The following is a 23053-nucleotide window of genomic DNA, read 5'->3' as shown; positions in this document are numbered from 1 at the left end:
AAGAGAGAGAGAATTAGAGGGAGTATACTTAAATTAACACAGGATAAGGAGTAATACTCCAGATATAACAGACTGACCCTAGCCCCCCGACACGTAAACTATTGCAGCATACTTACTGGAGGCTGATACAAGAGGGGTCGGGAGACACTGTGGCCCCGTCCGACTATACCCCCTGACAGGGCCAACCAGGCAGGATATAACCCCACCCACTTTGCCAAAGCACAGCCCCCACACCACTAGAGGGATATCTTCAAACCCCCAACTTACTACCCTGAGACAAGACCGAGTATAACCCACAAAGATCTCCCCCATGGCACGAACCCGAGGGTGGTTCCAACCCGGACAGGAAGATCACGTCAGTGACTCAACCCACTCAAGTGACGCACCCCTCCTAGGGACGGCATGGAAGAGCACCAGTAAGCCAGTGACTAGGGTTAGAGGCAGAGAATCCCAGTGGAGAGAGTAGAACCGGCCCGGCAGAGACAGAAAGGGCGGTTCGTCAATCCAGGGCCTTTTCGTTCACCTTCACACTCCTGGGCCAGATTCAATCATAGCACCTACTGAAGAGATGAGTCTTCAATAAAGATTTAAAGATCGAGACGGAGCCTGCGTCTCTCACATGGGTAGGCAGACCATTCCATGAAAATGAAGCTCCATAGCAGAAAGCCCTGCCTCCAGCTGTTTGTTTAGAAATTCTAGGGACAATAAGGAGGCCTGCGTCTTGTGACCGTAGCGTAGGTGTAGGTATGTACGGCAGGACCAAATCGGAGAGATTAGGTAGGAGGAAGAGCAGTAAAACCTTGTAATCAGCCTTAACAGGAAGCCCGTGTAGAGAGGCTAGCACTGGAGTAATATGAGAACATTGTTGGGTTCTAGTCAAGATCCTAGCAGCCGTGTTTAGTACTAACTGAAGTATCCTGCAATTCTACACATTTCGCCAAAAGGCCGAGATAAAACTTTGCAATTTTGAAGCTTAAATTACAGCACATGTATGTAAAAAATATATATATTTGGGGGCATACAAGAAGTATTGAGTTGAAATATAATTGGTGAAGTATGTACTGTGTGTGGATACCAATATCCGTGAGAGCTTACCAGGCCCATATTGCCCAGGGGTAAGAACATACAGTACCAGTCAAAAGTTTAGCCACCCTTTGCCTTTATGACAGCTTTGCACACTCTTGGCATTCTCTCAACCAGCTTCATCTGGAATGCTTTTCCAACAGTCTCAAAGGAGTTCTTACATATTCTGAGCACTTGTTGGCAGCTTGCCCTTCACTCTGCGGTCCAACTCATCCCAAACCATCTCAATTGGGTTGAGGTGGGGTGATTGTGGAGGTCAGGTCATCTGATGCAGCACTTCATCACTCTCCCTCTTGCTCAAATAGCCCTTACACAGCTTGGAGGTGTGTTGGATCATTCTCCTGTTGAAAAACAAATTATAGTCCCACTAAGCGCAACCCAGATGGGATGTTGTATTGCTGCAGAATGCTGTGGTAGCCATGCTGGTTAAGTGTGCATTGAATTCCAAATAAATCACTGACGGTGTCACCAGCAAAGCATGCCCACACAATCACTCCTCCTCCTCCATGCTTCATGGTGGGGACCACACATGCAGAAATCATCCGTTAACCTACTCTGCATCTTTTTAAATTTATTTTTCATTTTACCTTTAATGTTTAACTCGAAAAGTGTTTAACTAGGCAAGTATTTAACCAAAGGTTGGAAACAAAAATATCACATTTGGACTCAAATTTGCTTGTGTTTCTTGGTCCAAGCAAGTCTCTGCCTTTTATTGGTGTCCTTTAGAAGTGGTTTCTTTGCAGCAATTCAAACATGAAGGCCTGATTCACTCAGTCTCCTCTGAACAGTTGATGTTGAGATATGTCTGTTACTTGAACTCTGTGAAGCATTTATTTGGGCTGCAATTTCTGAGGCTGGTAACTCTAATGAACTTATTCTCTGCAGCAGAGGTAACTCTGGGTCTTCCTTTCCTGTGGCGATCCTCATGAGAGCCAGTTTCATCATAGCGCTTGATGGTTTTTGCGTCTGCACTTGAAGAAACTTTCAAAGTTCTTGAAATGTTCTACATTGACTGACCTTCATGTCTTAAAGTAACGATGAACTGTCGTTTCTCTTTGCTTATTTGAGCTGTTCTTGACAAAATATGGACTTAGTCTTTTACCAAGTAGGGCTATCTTCTGTATACCATCCATACCTTGTCACAACACAACTGATTGGCTCAAACGCATTAAGAAGGAAATAAATTCCACACATTAACTTTTAACAAGGCACACCTGTTAATTGAAATGTATTCCAGGTGACTACCTCATGAAGCTGGTTGAGAGAATGCCAAGAGTGTGCAAGGCTGTCATCAAGGCAAAGGGTGGCTACTTTGAAGAATCTCAAATTTAAAATATATTTTGATTTGTTTAACACTTTTTTGGTTACTACATGATTCCATTTGTGTTATTTCATAGTTTTGATGTCTTCACTATTATTCTACAATGTAGAAAATAGTAAAAATAAAGAAAACCTTTGAATGAGTAGGTGTGTCCAAACTTTTGACTGTTACTGTAGATATTTAAGTAATACACAATTTCCCTAATCTCTACTACACTACTTTTCCCCATTTCAAAACGTATAGCATTGTGTTCTGTAAATGAGAAAAGTCCAATCGATTATACATAACAAGTTGTTACTGGGAAAAGATAGATAGTTTATTGTATATTTTTCCCCATTTGACTGTAATGTGTAATGTCAATGATCATGTCCAAGAGTGCAATTGACTTGACCAAGTCTGTGCTATCAAAAGGAATAATCATTATACAATTAGTTTTGTCTGACAAGTGTAATATCCTACCTTAACATCTGGGGGCGCTCCCCTCAAACAGTAGAATGTCACAATGCCCCATGCACATGAAAGTAGCAGTTTTTCTCATCCTTAAGGATTTTATTTATGATTTTATTTATGATTTTATTTATGATTTTATTTATGCACGTAGTGTTTTACTGTGTTTTGCTTTCCAAATTGTCTAATAAACTAAACTCATTATTTTGCATCCCATTATTCAATGTGAGAAAATAGAGAAAATAGCTAAATTGGCAACACACACACCACAGGAGGTTGGTGGCACCTTCATTGAGGAGGACGGGCTCGTGGTAATGGCTGGAGTGGAATAGGTGGAATGGCATGAAATACATTAAATGCATGTTTTCCATGGGTTTGTTGTCATTCCATCTGTGCCGTTCCAGCCATTATTATGAGCCGTCCTCCCCTCAGCCTCCGCCACTGATACACAAACAGCTTTCTCTCTTAACATTTTTATTCAAATGATTTCATCAGAAAATAACCATAAGAAAAGTTCAACAAAATCTTAAACACAATCTTAAAACTTGGAGCAACATTCACAGTGTAGAAAACAGAGAGAGAGAGAGCAAGTTTCAAACCCTGCCTCGACAATATATTATACTGGCTTAAAATCACACTTAATTTAACTCTTAACACTTAATTTAACTCTTAAATAACACACATGGTCCAGTTCAAGTTTCTCTACAGTTTAAAGGCACTGTATAAATTATTTAGACATTTGCAAAATATTGAACCTGATTGTGACAAACTTTACAATTCACAAAGTTGTCAAAGTATTTTTAAATTAAATCAAATACGGGACAAAACATAATAGAAGAAAACCTGAAGGAAACGTGTGGCGATACTTTAGCAAAACTGTATCTCCATTTAAAGGAAAATTCCACACATACAATATTTGTAGGTATTTGTTTCATCCGTCGATTGTTGATATAGTCCCAAAATGTTCTGCTTGTCAGAATTTCGGGACTAAAGCATTTACAGCACTTAACATTTCAAGATATGTAACTTTCAAAATTGATGCAAAATGCATCATTACAGGGATGATTTCTGTATTTTGAAAGTTCCATATCTTTCAGACTGATATGTCTTTGTCCATGTCTGTCGGGAACCGTATTCCATTTTGTCTCAATGAACAGACACAGTAGGTATAACAAGTGGGCCTTCATATCCTCCAGTTATACATAAAAACACTGTGTAATGAAATATACATTCAAAATTAAAATATCAGAATTAAACCAACCTGAGGATTACTTCTAAACTGCTACATCTAACAATGGCAGACATGTTCCAAGGCACTTTGCATCTAAAAACGCACTATGTAATATCCCTAACACTTTACTGACTAAAATGAAAAGTTAAACCAAATGATTAAAGTACTATTTGGAGTACAGCTACATGGAACAACATGGAACCAGAACCAGGACAAATACTAATATGGATGACTTTCAGTTCACTATATCACAGAGTCTGACTTCTACAATAATGACTAGAAAGAAGGCTGTGTTTATTCCCGCGATGAAAAACAAACACATTTATTCTCTACTGCAAATAAATCAAAGGGTGAAAGATAGATAAATATCTTTGGTGACCGGTTTTCATTTTCACAAACGTAGTATATTAACACTGGATCCTTTTTAAACTACAGTATTATAGTTTATACTATGTACAGAATCAAACATATTGCTATATTGTATATAGCCTCGTTATTGTTATTTTGTTGCGTTACTATTTCCTTTAGAAAATATTTGTCTTTCTTTTTAACTCTGCATGGTTGGGAATGGGCTCGTAAGTCAGCATTTCACCGTAATATGTATTACTGTATATGGCACATGTGACCAATAACATTTCATTTGATTGGTAGCAATGAGTTTTAGTCCAATCAATTCTCAGAGAATCGCTCTTCTCTAACGGGTCCAGTGCATGTCACCGTGTGACTTCCATCCGATATGTCATTTATTCATTCTCTTTCGTTGAGTAGTCCTTGGCAAGCTCAGGTCACTCAGTCTGTAGCACACACGCAACGCTGTCCACCATCTCAACTTGACAGTACCGAATGATGAGTATAGGTCAGAGGTCACTCTGTAGCTGAGGGGTCAGTTAGTGCACCAAGTAGACTCTCCTCTGCCAGCTGAGACAGGTACTTCTGTGAAGGGCACAAATATAAAAGTTAGCTTTGTGTACGGAGTTGTAGAGTTCCCCTTTAAGTGGGATATTCAACTGCCTTAAAATACTTAGACGATAACATGGCTATCTGCGTTTCACCCTTATTTCTCTTTCCACTATGATACACTATAACTCCATCCGACTTCCTGTGAATTTTAAAATAAGGAGAACCGATTTATCTGTATTGAGTTTCTTATGCATATTCCGCTATAGAAACTCCTCAGACAGAGCTACTGCTGTTTGACACAATAGTGAAGGAGGGAGACCTCAGAGAGTGGAATGTTCTGAGAGAGAGGCAGGTGCTTCCTGAACAGACATTAACCTGTCTAGTTTCTACATTCACTGTATTTCCCCAGTCCTGTTAAAGGCCAAAACCATCAGCAGCAGCCCGCTCTCGGCTAAGCGGGTAGCAGCAGGGAGCCCCCACACACACAATCACACACACAATCACACACACAAAACCCCTCAGCTTTTGACAGACAGCGCAACTGTTCTTGAGGGTTTTTAACCCTCGCAATGTAATCCATCAAATGTGAAGGAATCTTTTCCCCTTCTGGCTGCTTTCAGCTGTGCAGCTTTGTGTGTGTGTGTGTGTGTGTGTGTGTGTGTGTGTGCCTGGATGGGCATTGGGCACTAATAGGTAACCTAATACAACTCCCAGTACTCAACACTGTGAGGGGGCCTTCCTGTAGTCAATGGGCTGCCCCTTCCACTGCCTGTTCACAGCCGCACAGAAATACCCTGGCCTGCTGAACCAAGAGCCTGTTGGGAATGAACCTTCAGAATGTTATTACTTTACTTGAAGAGCACAATGGGTCTAACAAATGTAGGACTTTCTATCCGCTAGTTAGTCTACACGTTGCCTGTGCACAAAGGAGGTCCCCAGGAAGGACTAGAGCAGCTGGGCCCATTGGAAGGGAGCCTTTAGGAAGTAAAGGCATGGATAGACTCCCATGGGTGCCACACTAACACCCTCTACTCTACTCACTCATCGAAAGTCTCCTTTTCTGACACCCCACTGTAGGGGGACCCCCCCCCCCCCATGGTGGAGAGGGGAAAAAGCTTTGGATTGTGCTGCCAGTTTTGACGTGTGTGTGTGTGTGTAATAGAGATAGTGAGTGACTGATCTCTGTATCTCGTGTTCTGTCCCATGGTTGGGTAACATGTGCCACACTGTAACTCAACTCTAAAGACATTTTTCTGAACTTTGGTCTCACAATGATGTCACTGAGTTTCCAAGCTTTCCCTGTAATAACTATGTTAATGGCTCTTCTGCAAGGGGTAGGGTAAGTTAACGATGGAGAGGGTTAGTGTTTCCTGCTATCAAAATCCTCCTCTTCTTCCTAACCCGGGCGACGCTAGGCCAATTGTGCGTCGCCCCACGGACCTCCTGGTCGCGGCCGGTTACAACAGAGCCTGGGCGCGAACCCAGAGTCTCTGATGGCACAGCTGGCGCTGCAGTACAGCGCCCTTAACCACTGCGCCACCTGGAATGTGTTGCTGTACCTGAAGATTCCTGTAGTGGACAGTACTACGACAGTGAGAGGTCTTGGCTGTCTCCTCGCTGGTGTAGAACAGGTCACACAGCTTACAGTAGAACCCTGTACTGGGCACGATGAACTCCACCCCTAGAACAACAACACACCAATCAGAAAACTGCTAATACACCTCTAGAACAGCACAAACCAATCAGAGAACAGAACATGTACCCCTACAGCAGCCGCAGACCAATTAGAGAAGAGAATCCCCCGACCATACAACAGCATCAGACCAATCAGAACACAGCCCATGTACCTCTAAATCTCGTATTAAAAGTTGTTACAAATGTGATTAGATTGTTACTACACAAGGACTAGAGTAACGTAATGTAGTGTTACCAATGTAACTGATTGGCTAGAGAGGTTACCAGGGCTAACTCCCAGGTCTGAAACAGACACGTTTTCAAAGTTAGCTAGGAGGAAAGTCAGTGGGGCAGCATGGCCCCTCTCCCCCTCATCAGTAGCCTCGTTGTCAGTGTGACAGAGTGAAGTTGTTAACTCTTCAAGCTGATCTAGATCAGCTGCACTGTCACTGTCTCTCTCATGGGAGAACACAACACAACACTGCAGCCAGACACTACTCAATTGTGAATCTATCTCAGCCATGCTATCAATGACCGTAGCATTTGGCTGTGAAACACACACACACGGTGCACATACACTGACACACACCCACGTACACACACACACAGCATACGCACAAAGATACACACACACACACACACACACACACACACACACACACACACACACACACACACACACACACACACACACACACACATACACACTCGAAGGCCATCATAGTCCACTCATGTGTAGCGTTCACCAGCGAGGCACAGTAGGTCATGTGTTGTGTGTGCCTATGTCATTCCAGGCCTAAATAAACACATCTCACGGGTGCGTTTAACACCTTGCTCTCAACAAGTGGCCAGCTGAAGCTACCACATGCGCTCTTTCACTCCTGGCACAGATGGCATTGGTATAACAGGTTGTTGATTAATAATCATATTATATTCAATAAGCTTTATTTGTCCCCAAGGCCAAGGGGCAATTTTTACTGGGCTTAAAATGACATTGCAGATCGCATACATACAACAAAAAACAACAACAATACTTCATGTAAATAAAAGTCATTTGGTTCTTACCCAGAGGGATGCTGTGTTCACTGATAATCTTCTCCTGCCCTCTAGAAGGTGAGGGAGCCCCTATGTCTATCAGGTTTATAGGATGTGTTGAATTCTGGATGACTGTAAATGAGAAGTGAACATAAGTTACCTATAAAATCTAGAAGAATAACATCTGTACAATAATAAACAGGAAACATGGATGACGATTCAGAATCCTGATACTGGCTTATTTGATCAGGAAGTCAAATTCTGGACATATTATTTCATAGTGAGAGCAGATGTTCTGTACCTCTAGGAGTCTCAGCCTTGTGCTGCTGTATGTCTGGCTTCATGACCGTTACATCCCTCCCCACGTCCTCCATCTTGTGTATTACATCCTGGGTCTTGCTGCTTTCACACGCGCCAGCGTGATTGGTTAGCGCCAGCTCCTGCGTCGGCGCTCCACTCTTCAGTACTTCAGCTTCCAAACACGTCTCTTCCAGGGCTGCCTTGAACTCCGGGTTGGGGAAATCATCCAGATCTGAACTGAGCTGTTCTGAGGCTACTGGGATGGGTGGCTGTGGCTGTGACTGTGGCAGTGACTGTGGCTGTGGCAGTGGCTGTGGCTGTGGCAGTGGCTGTGGCTGTGGCAGTGGCTGTGGCAGTGACTGTGGTTGTGGCTGTGACTGTGGCTGTGGCTGTGGCAGTGACTGCTGCTGTGGCTGTGGCTGTGGCAGTGACTGTGGCTGTGGTTGTTGCTGTGGCTTTGACTGTGGATGTGGCAGTGGCAGTGGCTGTGGCTGTGGCTGTGGCAGTGACTGGTCTGTGGGGCTGGGGTTTGTGCTAATCTCCCCATCTTTCTGCTCTGTAGGTATAGGATCCACCACCCCACCTACCCTACCCAACTCGGTATCCTCTCTCTGGGCTAACTCCTTCTCAGAGCAGGGCCTGGGACTGGGGGTGGAGGTTGATCGTGGAGCCTCCCCCTCCTCCGTAGGATCCTTGTGGAGGTCTGAGACTGACACGTCCTCGTCATCCTGCAGCTCAGGGAGGTCTGGTTCGATGATGGAGTCGTCCTCTCCTACCTCGTCCACTGTGACCAGCTCCTCCATGTTCTTGGGGTACCAGCACTCACCCTCTGTGTCGTCCCCACTCTCCCACTCCTCCTCCTCGCTGTCTTTTTCTCTCTCATGCTTGCTACTTCGTTGAGGAGAAACAGACTTCTCTTTGGATCGCTGATCCTCAGCGGTCTCTCCCTGTAATGATACGGCATTTGTTTGTAAATAAGATATACTGTACATGTCCAACTTCTGATTTACATATTAATCTTACTTACTAATAAAAATAAATCCTATCACTTACGTTATTTTCAGTAATCTCTATTTCCGGTTTCTCCGTCCCGTGTCTCATGGTGGGTTTCTTGCTCCTTCCCCATGTCGGGGACCCTCCTCTCTGTCTTCTGTCTTCTCCTGTCCTGGTGGGTAGAGACTCCTCTCCCAGATCTGACTCTGAGTGTCTGGATCTGTGGTAGTCCCCTCCATCCCTCCTCTTTGACTTGACTCTCCCCTCCTCATGTCTCTGGTACTGTGGCCTCAGGGGCTTCTCTGACTTATACACGTGCTGTGTTTTGTAGGAGTCCTCATCCATGTTCCTGTACGAAGGGAAGGGGGGCATCCCCTGAGGGCTACACCTCGGGTGGGGGTACCAGTCTCCCCCCCTGTTCCCCCCCCTCATCCCCTCCCCTCTTCCTCCTCCTCTTTCGTCCGCTGATCTGGGACTGATCCGGTCTCGGTCGGAGGGTTTCAGGTACGGCTTGTTCCGTCGATCCTGCATCCTCCCGTTCAGCCTGTCATCATCCACTGTACCTCCGTTCCTCCATGGCACCTCCTCCCTTTCCCTCTCTCGTTCTCTGTCCTCGTCCCCCTTTCTCATGTGTTTGGCGGTCCAGGAGCCCCGTTCCGGGCCTCCTCGGCAGGGTGCCCCCTGCGGGCTGTGGGCTGAACTACAGGAGGTAAAGCTGGGGCTGTGGGAGCGAGGGCTCAGAGAGCGGCTGATGGGACTACGGGACCGCGCTCTCTCTGGCATGTAGCTGGGAGGAAATAATATAATTAATATGCAGTTTGTAGTCAGGAAGTAGTGTTGGATAATTTCATCCATTATTTGTCGTTTTGTAGATCGATCGTACATAGACAATCGCATATTACAACAAAAAATTGCCGCTAAGAACATGTACAAGGAAATAATGAAACAAGTCGCCTTACTGATCAGTCTCCTGCATCTCGTCCCTTTCCCTCAGGGAGTTGATATCCTGGATGATTGAATCAACGTCTTTCCCTGGTTTCTGTATGAACAGAGCGTTTCACACCATAACATGATACTGTACTGTAGATTCAGTACACAGTTGGTGTGAGCTAATTAAAAACTGTAATAAACATTTCAACACCACATTGTCAACCCAATACAACTCACCTTGAGCTGAAGCTCCTTGTATCTCTTGGACATCCTGATCAGTAGTTTCTGATCGTTGATCGTGGCTGGAGTCAGCTGGTAGTATTGAACCATAGCCTGGGCCGCCTCAATGTACGCCATCTCCACAAACGCCTGTGGCGTGAAGAGGAAGAGGAGGAGGAGGAGGAAGAAAACTTTATTGATCCATTTTCCCTTAGAGTCCAAGAAAATGTGTCTTACATTTTACCACAAGCCCTTCTAAAGGCATGCAAACACACACACACAGGTTGGAGATGTTTGCGCAGAGGGTATTCACAGTGCAGGCTGCAACACCCCTTGCAGATTTTAGGGCGTAAGTGCCGTGCTCAAGGGCCCAACGGCAGTTGAGTGGAGTGAGAGAAAGACACCAATGTTAGACATCTGTTTGTGACAGTTTAACGTCCTTTTTTTCCAAATAACATTTTTGCAATAACATATGTCAAACAAGGTGCGAGCAAATCTTCTATATCCCAGCCAGGTTATCACATTTCATTGGCATCATAAATCAAAAAGACAGTTACAATCTGCTCAGATACATTTCTGGGTAACCAACACCCATGATTTTAGTGTAGTCGAGCCCCTTGACTGTGATGTGGGTGACATTAATGAGTCATTTTAATACAGTGTCTGATAAATGAAATTCTAGAGACTGAGTGAGACATCATGTTCTGTGATAAAATGGTTGGATGGACCATAGGGAAAAAAAGACATCATTATCACATTACAACAGAAAATGGTCCATGAACCCGTAGGAAAAGGCATCTTATCATATTACAAGATAATATGAAGTGGAAACAATTCATCTGGTCCATAGCAACACAGGGGTACTGGTCTATAGCAACACAGGGGTATTGGTCCATAGCAACACAGGGGTATTGGTCCATAGCAACACAGGGGTACTGGTCCATAGCAACACAGGGGTACTGGTCTATAGCAACACAGGGGTATTGGTCCATAGCAACACAGGGGTATTGGTCCATAGCAACACAGGGGTACTGGTCCATAGCAACACAGGGGTACTGGTCCATAGCAACACAGGGGTATTTAAAGACATTAGAGAACTGCTCCAATTGTCAAGGGCATTAACCATTTTCTCCCAACAAATATATGTGACTAATATTGTGACTAGACTCCACAGTAGAGCAGTAGACATTTGTGAGGGGGAAAATGGTGTATCTGGTCCTTAGCAACCAAGGATTATTTCAAGACATTTGCAAAGGGGCACACGTCCTTTGGTTTCCGTTTCTCCATGGCAGTTATTTGTTCATTGAAGTGTGACTTGACTCCCTAGTGGAGCTGTATACATTAGTGAGTATTTGTTCTGCAGTGATATCCCACAGGGCTAATGGCAGTAGCTGTGAGGGTAAAGCGAAACCACAGGTTTGTTCTTTGAGTCATTTCCAACGACTAGGGCTCATTGTGAGGAGTCTGTCGGGATAGGCCTCAGTCGTTAAGTTAATCGTTAAATTCATCTTTTAATTATCATCAGGTAAGACCAAAAATGAGCTCACTTTTTGGCCATTCTGGGACTGGAGTTGTGTACTTGTGTTTGGAGTTGTGTACTTGTGTTTGAAGTTGTGTGGTTGTGTTTGGAGTTGTGTGGTTGTGTTTGGAGTTGTGTACTTGTGTTTGGAGTTGTGTGGTTGTGTTTGGAGTTGTGTGCTTGTGTTTGGAGTTGTGTGCTTGTGTTTGGAGTTGTGTGCTTGTGTTTGGAGTTGTGTACTTGTGTTTGGAGTTGTGTGGTTGTGTTTGGAGTTGTCTACTTGTGTTTGGAGTTGTGTAATTGTCTTTGGAGTTGTGTAATTGTCTTTGGAGTTGTGTACTTGTGTTTGGAGTTGTGTGGTTGTGTTTGGAGTTGTGTACTTGTGTTTGGAGTTGTGTGGTTGTGTTTGGAGTTGTGTGCTTGTGTTTGGAGTTGTGTGGTTGTGTTTGGAGTTGTGTGGTTGTGTTTGGAGTGGTGTGCTTGTGTTTGGAGTTGTGTTCTTGTGTTTGGAGTTGTGTAATTGTGTTTGGAGTTGTGTAATTCTGTTTGGAGTTGTGTACTTGTGTTTGGAGTTGTGTGGTTGTGTTTGGAGTTGTGTGCTTGTGTTTGGAGTTGTGTGTTTGTGTTTGGAGCTGTGTACTTGTGTTTGGAGTTGTGTACTTGTGTTTGGAGTTGTGTGGTTGTGTTTGGAGTTGTGTACTTGTGTTTGGAGTTGTGTGGTTGTGTTTGGAGTTGTGTGCTTGTGTTTGGAGTTGTGTGGTTGTGTTTGGAGTTGTACACTCATGTTTTAAGAGAATAACATTGTACTGTACCTGGTGGGTAGAGCGCATGAGGATGTAGTTGGTGACTTTCCCGAAGGGCAGTCCCAGGTTGATGACATCATTCTCTGTGCAGCTGCCCTCGGGGAGGTTGCAGATGTGGACGACCCGTCCTGTGATTGATTTCCTGGGTGGAAATGTCTAAAATAAAGAGAAATAAGACAAATGCATCAGTATGTTTATTACTGTTAAAACATCATACGATTTGTGTAATATTTCACTGTACTTCATGTATTATTTACACTAGTAAAAGTCTGATTAAAATAATCAATTACAGGTATGCTCTTATCTAAAATTACAAATATGAAAAAACATGTCCGCTTTTAAGAAAACAGCACAATGATCTGAGAAATGATCATACAGAAATGCAGTCCATTCTAGGCTGTTGCTGTCTTCTTCCCTCTTTTTGGAAGACTTTTAAGGTCAATGAAAATATGTGACCCTACTTCAGACACAGACTGTAGACCTGGACTAGACTGTGGGGAACTATTTCCTCTCTAATGTCGAAGCACTTCAACATTATCACTCACACTCAGCAACAGAATGTGATGTATCCCTCCACTCTTAGAGCGTATCCCTCCACCTCAGTGGCTCTGCTATAAATAGATCCCTGGTGAAGCGACACAGTCGCCGTGACAGCGTGACAATGATAATGAGAGCTTTCTCGCTTGGATTTGGGAACATGTCAGCTGACCAGGTACAGACATACATAGCACACACACACACAAATACCCAGACATCCCAGTCATTTTTGTCACTAATCCCTCTGGATTGCCAAGTATAGCAACCCCCACTGCTCCTCTCCCCCCACCTCCTCCCTACTTCCCCCCCTCTCTCTCCCTCTCGGAGTGGTGTAACTTACACCCAGGGGCAGCACTCAGCTCTGAGGTAAAAACCATTGGCCTCTCGTCTGACTGACTAATCGCCAACAAAGTAAGTGAATGAAGAGGGCGTCAACACTATTCCCTAATAGCTACGACACCAGATGTAATGGGAATCAGCATCATGGGTCAACCTATGGAATATATCAACCACTGTGTTCAGTTGATACATCACTGGATATACATACATATGGTACTGTACACTACTCAGACATTTAATGTTCACTTACGGGACGACGTTCAACATATCTTTATTTTTTATGGATCTGTAATCTTTAATTCTGCATTGTTGGAAGAGGACCCGTAACTAAGTATTTTGCTGTTAGACTACACCTGTTGTTTACAAAGAATGTGACAAATACGATTTGATTTGGATCTGGAAATTCCAGGCCAAACCGGGATCGTTCCTAACCCTAACTTTCACCTTCAGATCACTTCAAAGGAAAATGTGTTTATGTGTCACATAAAACAGCACTGACAGACAGTCCCTGACAGCCGGGGGTTTGGGTGACCATGACATTACCCAGGATGGTCATAAGTCCCTCCATGTTCTCCCCTAACCTTCGCCCTCTCTACTGTACAATATGCCAGTTAGTGCTGGATTTCTGCAGATCAGACTTATAAGAACAACAACGCTACAGCCTATCAGCCTTGATCTGTCCTTAACCATGACATTACCCCAGAGACGGGCTGCCCAGCTAGCCTGACAGACAGTCCCCCTCTTACCTCTACCCTTTGTCCTCTCTGCCTTCTGTAAAATGTCCGGTAGTGCTGGATTTCTTACGAAAAAATTCCCTTTACATGTAAGAACAACACTGTAGCCTGACTAGGGTTGCAAAGGGAGGGTATATTAGTGGTAACTTTCTAAGTTTACCAGTACACGACCTGAATTTTGGTAACTTTCAAGGCATTTGTGGGATTTTATAGTGGTCTTTTTTGTGTGGCGTTATCGCATGTCAAATATATAAATGAATAAAATAAGATGATTTTAAAACAGAGAAATAGAATGACAAAGCTGTACAACATGCTAAATATAAACCATCAACTTAGTGAACAGCGTTGGTGTTAAATATGAGCATTTCAGCATGAAGTCTCCTTCATTTATTTTTACACACAGTTGTTTATTTTACGATGCCAATATGTCTTTGTTGTAAATGTTCTGGCGCCAAACTAGTGGCAGAAAAAAGTCAATAGTTGGAAGAGTTGTAGAGTTAATTGAAAATAATGCCATTGTTGATTAGAAGCTTTTTTCATTAATTAGGCAATTTTCTCTTGAAACTGGACAATATGGATACATATATAAAAAATGACTACTTTAAGAAATAGTTATTAAAGTATAAATTACCAAAGTTACCATAGATTGCCACAGATTACCTGTTAATTACCAAAATTACTGAAAGTTCTGTTAACTTTTGTAAATTACCGGTAGTTTTGCAACTCAAGCCTGACGGGCCTAAACTGTCCTTAATCATGATACTACCCAGAGAACCATGATTCTACCCCAGGGACGGGCCGCCCAGCCTGCCTGACAGACAGGCACACATGTGGGACAGTCTGGGATCTGATTCTCCTGGGTCTGGGCCTGAGTCAGTAACAGTAGCCAGGGCCAGCAATGGTGTTGTTGTTATAAGGAACTTGTACAGAGGAAATCTAGCACCAACAGATGTTTTACAAGAGGTAGAGAGGACAGGGGGAGAGAGATATTGAAGTACTGATGTTGCTCTGTTTTTAAAGTTTCCTTTCGCTGCCGCTGCCACGAACCCCCCCCCCCCCCCCCCCCCCCCCCCCCCCCCGTAACGTCCCTGATGCAAGTTTGAGTAATGCACATCGATCTTCTGTAAACTAACTTAATTGTCTTGTTAAGAAAATATAATGTGCATTGTGCTTGATGGTCCCTATACACCCCAGGTCACAGGCTAAAATGGGGGAACTCTTACCAGCGTATCTGTATAGCTACCTATTTCCAAATAAGGAACACTGCTACATTTGAATAGTAGACAGAAAACTAGACTATACTAGTAGATGTGATGAGTTGGGAAAGTTGTGCCAAAAGAACATTGCTACTATGCTGCTACCCTATAATCCTCCCCTCAACCCAATATTAGAACCAAGATGTTACACCCCAAGATTAGAACCAAAATGTAACACCACAAGATTAGAACCAAGATGGTACACCCCAAGATTAGAACCAATATGTTACACCCCAAGATTAGAACCAAAAGGTGCACCCCAAGATTAGAACCAAGATGTTAGACCCCAAGATTAGAACCAAGATGTTACACCACAAAATTACAACCAAGATGGTACACCCCAACATTAGAACCAAGATGTTACACACCAAGATTAGAACCAAGATGTTACACCACAAAATTACAACCAAGATGGTACACCCCAACATTAGAACCAAGATGTTACACACCAAGATTAGAACCAAGATGTTACACCCCAAGATTAGAACCAAGATGTTACACCCCAAGATTAGAACCAAGATGTTACAACCAAAGATTAGTATTCAGTTTGTGAAAAGAACATTGCTACTGTGCTGCTCATCCCATAAAACCTAAGATTAGAAGCAAAATGTTACACCCCAAGATTAGTAGGTAGTTTATGTGAAGAACATTGCTACTGTGCTGCTATACCCTAGACTAATCCGCTATCCCCAATGTTAATCTATCCAAAGCCCTGATTGCCTACAGGGTTAAATAACTGTCGTTTAACTGCCCCTGGCCTGCCACCTGATTTTAACGGTTTCAGATGCGAGAGTGATAATTCTATTAGCGGCTCTGTGCCAACTACCACTAAACTAAGCTGGCTATCTAGCTAGCGCGCGCACACACACACACACACACACACACACACACACACACACACACACACACACACACACACACACACACACACACACACACACACACACACACGAAAGGTCACAGCAGCCCAGTCAGTAAACAGCTACAAAAATAGACAGCAACAGGCTGTTAATGTCCTTGAGGTGAAAGAGGGAAGAAGAGTCTTGCCACCGGCCCGGCCGGTCGTCGGGGTTGTATCAGTCAGAGTGTTTGCCTTGTAAATATGTGGTCCAGCGATCTGGACACTTGTTCATGCTTTTACATCCTTAGGATCCATAAATTGAGGGTCAAACAGTGTCTGTTTCTGGGCTTGGGGAAGATGTTGACGCTTCTAAATCACAGATCTTGGATCAGATTACCCTAGTCATAAACCATTAGGAGGATGAATGTCTGACCTTGTATCACTGGTTAAGGGCTAGACCTCTTCATACTTTTATACAGCCTGAGCCTTACCCCTGACTTGAGGGTCATACAGTGTAAATGTTCTTGGGCTGTGGAAAGATGTCAACGCTTCTTAACCTTTATTTAACTAGGCAAGTCAGTTAAGAACAAATTCTTATTTTCAATGATGGCCTAGGAACAGTGGGTTAACTGCCTTGTTCAGGGGCAGAAAGACAGATTTTTTACCTTGTCAGCTCGGGGATTCGATCTAGCAACCTTTCGGGTTACTGGCCCAGCGCTCTAACCACTAGGCTACCTACTCTAACCACTAGGCTACCTACAGTAGCAATAACATTACCCCTCGCTTCAATTTGAACTATTTAGAATGGTGTAACAAAAAAAAAGCCTGACATTGTATCAGTGGTTAAAGACAATTTCTTTACTATAAATCTATGTATTGTAGTGTATTGCAGACCAAAAGGAACCACTGGTCCTTACGTTGACATGGGACATTGTTAGTGTGTATATGACTCATTTAGCTGATCAACAACAGCTGTGGATGGACTGGAGTGTTGCTGTTGATTCGTGTGTGGAGGCTGACAACGGCAGATGATTTATACATCTCGTAAACGTGATTGGGTTTACTGGGGTACAGAGAGCTGCATTTCTGTTGGGAGATTGTATTACAAATCACACACTATCTGACCTTCAGATCTGGGTTCAAATACTGTTTCTAATACTTTATCTGGGCTTACTTGAGCTTCACCGAGCGCGATGGAACCAATAGAATAGTTGTAAAAGTGCAATCCCCGCCCATCTGGCACTCAAGGCAGACTAGAGCAAACTGTTAGTATTTGAATAGTATTTGAACTGTGGTCTGGTGACCTATTCATCAGGAACTGTGGTCTGGTGACCTATTCATCAGGAACTGTGGTCTGGTGACCTATTCATCAGGAACTGTGGTCTGGTGACCTATTCATCAGGAACTGTGGTCTGGTGACCTATTCATCAGGAACTGTGGTCTGGTGACCTATTCATCAGGAACTGTGGTCTGGTGACCTATTCATCAGGAACTGTGGTCTGGTGACCTATTCATCAGGAACTGTGGTCTGGTGACCTATTCATCAGGAACTGTGGTCTGGTGACCTATTCATCAGGAACTGTGGTCTGGTGACCTATTCATCAGGAACTGTGGTCTGGTGACCTATTCATCAGGAACTGTGGTCTGGTGACCTATTCATCAGGAACTGTGGTCTGGTGACCTATTCATCAGGAACTGTGGTCTGGTGACCTATTCATCAGGAACTGTGGTCTGGTGACCTATTCATCAGGAACTGTGGTCTGGTGACCTATTCATCAGGAACTGTGGTCTGGTGACCTATTCATCAGGAACTGTGGTCTGGTGACCTATTCATCAGGAACTGTGGTCTGGTGACCTATTCATCAGGAACTGTGGTCTGGTGACCTATTCATCAGGAACTGTGGTCTGGTGACCTATTCATCAGGAACTGTGGTCTGGTGACCTATTCATCAGGAACTGTGGTCTGGTGACCTATTCATCAGGAACTGTGGTCTGGTGACCTATTCATCAGGAACTGTGGTCTGGTGACCTATTCATCAGGAACTGTGGTCTGGTGACCTATTCATCAGGAACTGTGGTCTCAGGAACTGTGGTCTGGTGACCTATTCATCAGGAACTGTGGTCTGGTGACCTATTCATCAGGAACTGTGGTCTGGTGACCTATTCATCAGGAACTGTGGTCTGGTGACCTATTCATCAGGAACTGTGGTCTGGTGACCTATTCATCAGGAACTGTGGTCTGGTGACCTATTCATCAGGAACTGTGGTCTGGTGACCTATTCATCAGGAACTGTGGTCTGGTGACCTATTCATCAGGAACTGTGGTCTGGTGACCTATTCATCAGGAACTGTGGTCTGGTGACCTATTCATCAGGAACTGTGGTCTGGTGACCTATTCATCAGGAACTGTGGTCTGGTGACCTATTCATCAGGAACTGTGGTCTGGTGACCTATTCATCAGGAACTGTGGTCTGGTGACCTATTCATCAGGAACTGTGGTCTGGTGACCTATTCATCAGGAACTGTGGTCTGGTGACCTATTCATCAGGAACTGTGGTCTGGTGACCTATTCATCAGGAACTGTGGTCTGGTGACCTATTCATCAGGAACTGTGGTCTGGTGACCTATTCATCAGGAACTGTGGTCTGGTGACCTATTCATCAGGAACTGTGGTCTGGTGACCTATTCATCAGGAACTGTGGTCTGGTGACCTATTCATCAGGAAATGAAGTGAAGTTACAATTGAAATACATGAGGCTAAGTTACCGGAACGGCCTGGCAAATGTCATTGCGGCTAGTAAACCACATTTGAAAAGTGTGACTGGAATGATATGACATTGTGATGGTCTTTGATGTCAGTGTTCAATTGATATTGACTTTGCAATCAATTACAAGAAAGACAGATGAAAAAAAAGAGAGATCGAGAGAGAGAGAGATGTTTTCGTGCACCAGTGAATGTTTTGATACTGCTACCAAGAGTCAATCAAACATGCTTGCAAATTCCCACTTTCACTCTCAGCAGTCTCAGCAGTAGTTCCGCCCCATAGACAACAAACAAAACCCACAGCCCTTTACACCCATACCCATATACGGGTTAAAAGTGGCAGATTTGGACACTAATAGGCTCTTAAATTGGAGAGCAGTGGCTGTACAGTAACATGCTATACATGACGTCAGAGCTCAGGCTTTGCGCTTCACAGCTATGAATGGGTTTTGACTGACAACCATTCTGAACATGAGCACCGCGAGCGACAAGAAGTTGCCTCCCCCCTCCCTCACGCTAATTTGGGCAACTTTTATCATGTGTTTGGTTATCTGAGTGAGGTCAATTCTGTCAGATACAAGGACTCTATGTATTTTGAAAGATGAGATGATGAGGATTATTATAAATACAGCTTCGATGTCATACAAGCCAAACACCTGTCAGTCCAGATGTGCACTTCACATGTCCATATCATGTTTGATGTCCAGTTACAAGATGACATGGTGTTATACCCTGGGTTGTCCTGAACAGAATGAGTCTATGTTTGTTGTATTGTGAAGACAATGTGAGGACCACACATCTGAATGCTGGGATGACTCTATTCCATGCGCACCAAATGTACCATCTGCTTCTCTGAATTGCCTTGTGAAAGCCTTACACTGTAAGATCCTATTTTATAACTTGGTTAGTCATGTTTGCAATAGACCAAGCTTTTAAATGATGCCTACCAGACCCTGACTGCGATTTAATGGACCACTTTACACTCTCAACCAAACCTTTAATTTTGAACTCTACACTTTACACTCTCAACCAAACCTTTAATTTTGAACTCTACACTTTACACTCTCAACCAAACCTTTAATTTTTAACTCTACACTTTACACTCTCAAACAAACCTTTAATTTTGAACTATACTCTTTACATTCTCAACGTTTAATTTTGAACTATACATTTTACATTCTCAACGTTTAATTTTGAACTGTGTATAGTGAGTTTAAAGTGTATAGTGGTTAAAGTGTAAAGTGAGTGTAAAGTGTAAAGTGTATACTTTACACTCTCAACCAAACGTTATGACTAGCAGCGTGCTGTTCCCCTCGAGAGACATTCCTGTTAGTTTATCCAACGTTGGATGAATGTTAGATCCTTGTCGTTGTACGACCAGGGTGCTGACCACAACGTTCAGTTTCTCCCGGGGGTTCCTAAAACAGAGGGCCCGGCCACGCCTTGGATCGCCGTGGAGTCCCCTTGGTTTAAAACTCAACCTCTCTGCACCGCCAAGCCCTCCTGTGGATCTGTGTGTGTGCTTGAGGTCTCGATTCTGTTTCAGTTATTTCTTTTGCCCGTTAAATGAAAGACACTTTTGCATATAGTTTTCATGTATAATGCATTGTAGTTAAGCCCTATATTTAATTGGACTCTGCATATCAATACTACTACTAAAGATAAATGAAGATATCAGCAGTGCTTGTATCAGGTACTTTGAGTTTGAGAAAAATAAATTGCAAAGACCTAGGCTATGAATGCAAATCATTATGTTATAATAATTTGGAACTTGATATTCAAGTGTGCTACAACAACATCACAAAAGTGTCAAACCATACCATAGACTAGTTGACAGTTTAGCTGATAGAGTGTCTGTTGACTATTAAATATTTTTTAACAGACCACCAAAGTCATTTTTCTATAGGCTACCCTGCAAGGCTTGTATTTTGCTGGGAACAACACCACCTCCATCTGTTGGGTTGTTGGTAGGGACAGGTGTAGTGTTTACAGGGCTAACATTAGCACACCACTGACATGATAAAAGGCCTCGTAAATAAAAGGGTGTCAAACAGAGACATAGGTTTCTGTGGAAGCCTTTCTAGCCTGGTCCCACATCTGTTTGTGCTTGCCAACTTGGTAAGACCGAACAGACAGGTCGGGAACCAGGCTAGTTTTTGGTAGGAGTTCCACAATTCACATCAAATGCTTTTAAATCTCCAACTAAAGGTGTTGCCTAACAACAGCTGACAATGATAAAAGGTGTTGCCTAACAACAGTTGACAATGTTAAAAGGTATTGCCTAACAACAGTTGACAATGTTAAAAGGTATTGCCTAACAACAGTTGACAATGTTAAAAGGTATTGCCTAACAACAGTTGACAATGTTAAAAGGTGTTGTCTAACAACAGTTGACAATGTTAAAAGGTGTTGCCTAACAACAGTTGACAATGATAAAAGGTGTTGCCTAACAACAGTTGACAATGATAAAAGGTGTTGCCTAACAACAGTTGACAATGATAAAAGGTGTTGCCTAACAACAGTTGACAATGATAAAAGGTGTTGCCTAACGACAGTTGACAATTAAGACATATGTTTGTTGGTGCAATGCAATAGGCATCAGTGTGTTGTTCCAAGGAAGAAATGTGAACATGTTCATAGTGGAAAGGGACGGAGGCCTATTCCAAGTCAAAATAGGGATAAAGCAGACACGCAACATAAAAAACATGATGGGACTTGAGCTCCATATTTTCTCTCTATAGATGGCTATCACTCAGTCAAATCCTCAATTCAACAACTTAAAAATACTTCACCTCGGACAAGAAATAGCTAAATAAGTTTCCTCAATTAATTCCACAGATAAAATGGCCACCTATAAATGCCACGCTGAAATAGCCCGACAAGCCGTCATGGCGATACTCTACACCTCAAGTAAATCCAAGTAAGACCTCACATCAAAAAGTATGCTGCCAGACACACACACATACGGATGCAGACACACACGTCACCCCTCTCCTCACCACCTCTCCTGATGGTGTGTGAGGGTGTCTTGGCCACGTGGCACCTCCAAGCCAAGCTGACCTGTCATATGGTGTAACGGGGTGTAACAACTGTTTCTTACATATACCACATGGCACAAATAATATAATATAACAGAATAAAATAGAATGGATCATTGGTGAAAAAGGATCAATCTATCATTTAAAAAAAGCTATACTGAAAATGTCACGACTTCCACTGAAGTCGGTTCCTCTCCTTGTTCGGCGGTCGACGTCACCTTTCATTTTCCATTTGTTTTGTCTTGTTTTCCCACACACCTTGTTTACATTTCCCTCATTACTTGTTGTGTATTTAACCCTCTGTTCCTCCCCCATGTCTGTGTGTGGTATTGTTTATTGTCAAGGTTGGCACGCTTCCGGCTGGTTTGCACCGGGTTTTGTTTTGTGACGCGGTTGCGCTCTGTGCAAATGGTTGCCTAAGTAAAGTGCTTAGTCCAGTCATCTCTGCTCTCCTGCGCCTGACTTCCATGCACCAGCTGCACTCACCCCTTGACAGAAAATGAAATTACACACGTAAAGAGATCTATTCATACTCCAAGTAAATGAATACCAAAACTTCAACAGTTACATGTATAAACCGTTATTATCTGGCCAAAGCCTACGGGGGTTTTGTAGCTGTGTAACTACATCTTCGCATACGGTTGCGATTTAATCAGTTAGACCCCTTTCATCACTAAAGAGAAAGCTGAAATCTGTGTTTACACGCCAGGCATTTAATTACATAGTTTGTAGTCGGATATATCAGTTAGAAATCAAATCAACACACAACATCAACAAATAGTATAAAAAGCAACAAAAACTAACCGTGATGATGAAAATCTATCTCGCCACAGCCAATGTCTTCTTTTGCCGCTTTGCACTGTAGAGTCCTCGCATATGGTTGTGATAAAGTACATTAGACCCATTTTATCACTAAAGAGAGAGCTTAAATCTGTTCATTTCACACATGCGTTTTCAAGCCAGGCATTTAATTACGTAGTTTGCCGGAGATATCAGTTTAAATGGAGTTAAGTTGTCTAGCAAAGACAAAAGCTTCTCTCTGGATCCACAGCTGTCAACAAGGCCTTTCGCTGGTCCGTTATTATCCAC

The 23053-nt window shown here is 43.3% G+C and overlaps 1 protein-coding gene and 1 non-coding gene across 3 annotated transcripts in view; both read right to left on the bottom strand.

The window, feature by feature from the left end:
• Positions 1-3308: 3308 nt before the first annotated feature.
• Positions 3309-23053, bottom strand: part of LOC139424442 (RNA binding motif protein 20) — a 73116-nt gene continuing 53371 nt past the window's right edge. For both annotated transcript variants that reach the window (XM_071176261.1, XM_071176262.1), the window contains exons 7-14: positions 12465-12611; positions 10152-10283; positions 9944-10023; positions 9045-9771; positions 7993-8938; positions 7722-7823; positions 6542-6663; positions 3309-5015 (exon numbers count right to left, since the gene is read on the bottom strand). In XM_071176261.1, coding sequence (XP_071032362.1) covers positions 4947-5015; positions 6542-6663; positions 7722-7823; positions 7993-8938; positions 9045-9771; positions 9944-10023; positions 10152-10283; positions 12465-12611 — 2325 coding nt within the window. In that variant the 3' untranslated portion in view covers positions 3309-4946. The remainder of the gene's footprint in view (positions 5016-6541; positions 6664-7721; positions 7824-7992; positions 8939-9044; positions 9772-9943; positions 10024-10151; positions 10284-12464; positions 12612-23053) is intronic.
• Positions 11484-11617, bottom strand: LOC139365356 (small nucleolar RNA SNORA18). The gene has a single exon (XR_011626642.1). It is a non-coding gene; the product is annotated as a small nucleolar RNA SNORA18 (small nucleolar RNA).

Source organism: Oncorhynchus clarkii, chromosome 13 (assembly GCF_045791955.1).
Source record: "Oncorhynchus clarkii lewisi isolate Uvic-CL-2024 chromosome 13, UVic_Ocla_1.0, whole genome shotgun sequence".
Lineage (NCBI taxonomy): Eukaryota > Metazoa > Chordata > Actinopteri > Salmoniformes > Salmonidae > Oncorhynchus > Oncorhynchus clarkii.
The sequence above is the reverse complement of the archived record's forward strand: the minus strand, read 5'-3'. Positions and strand labels throughout refer to the sequence as shown.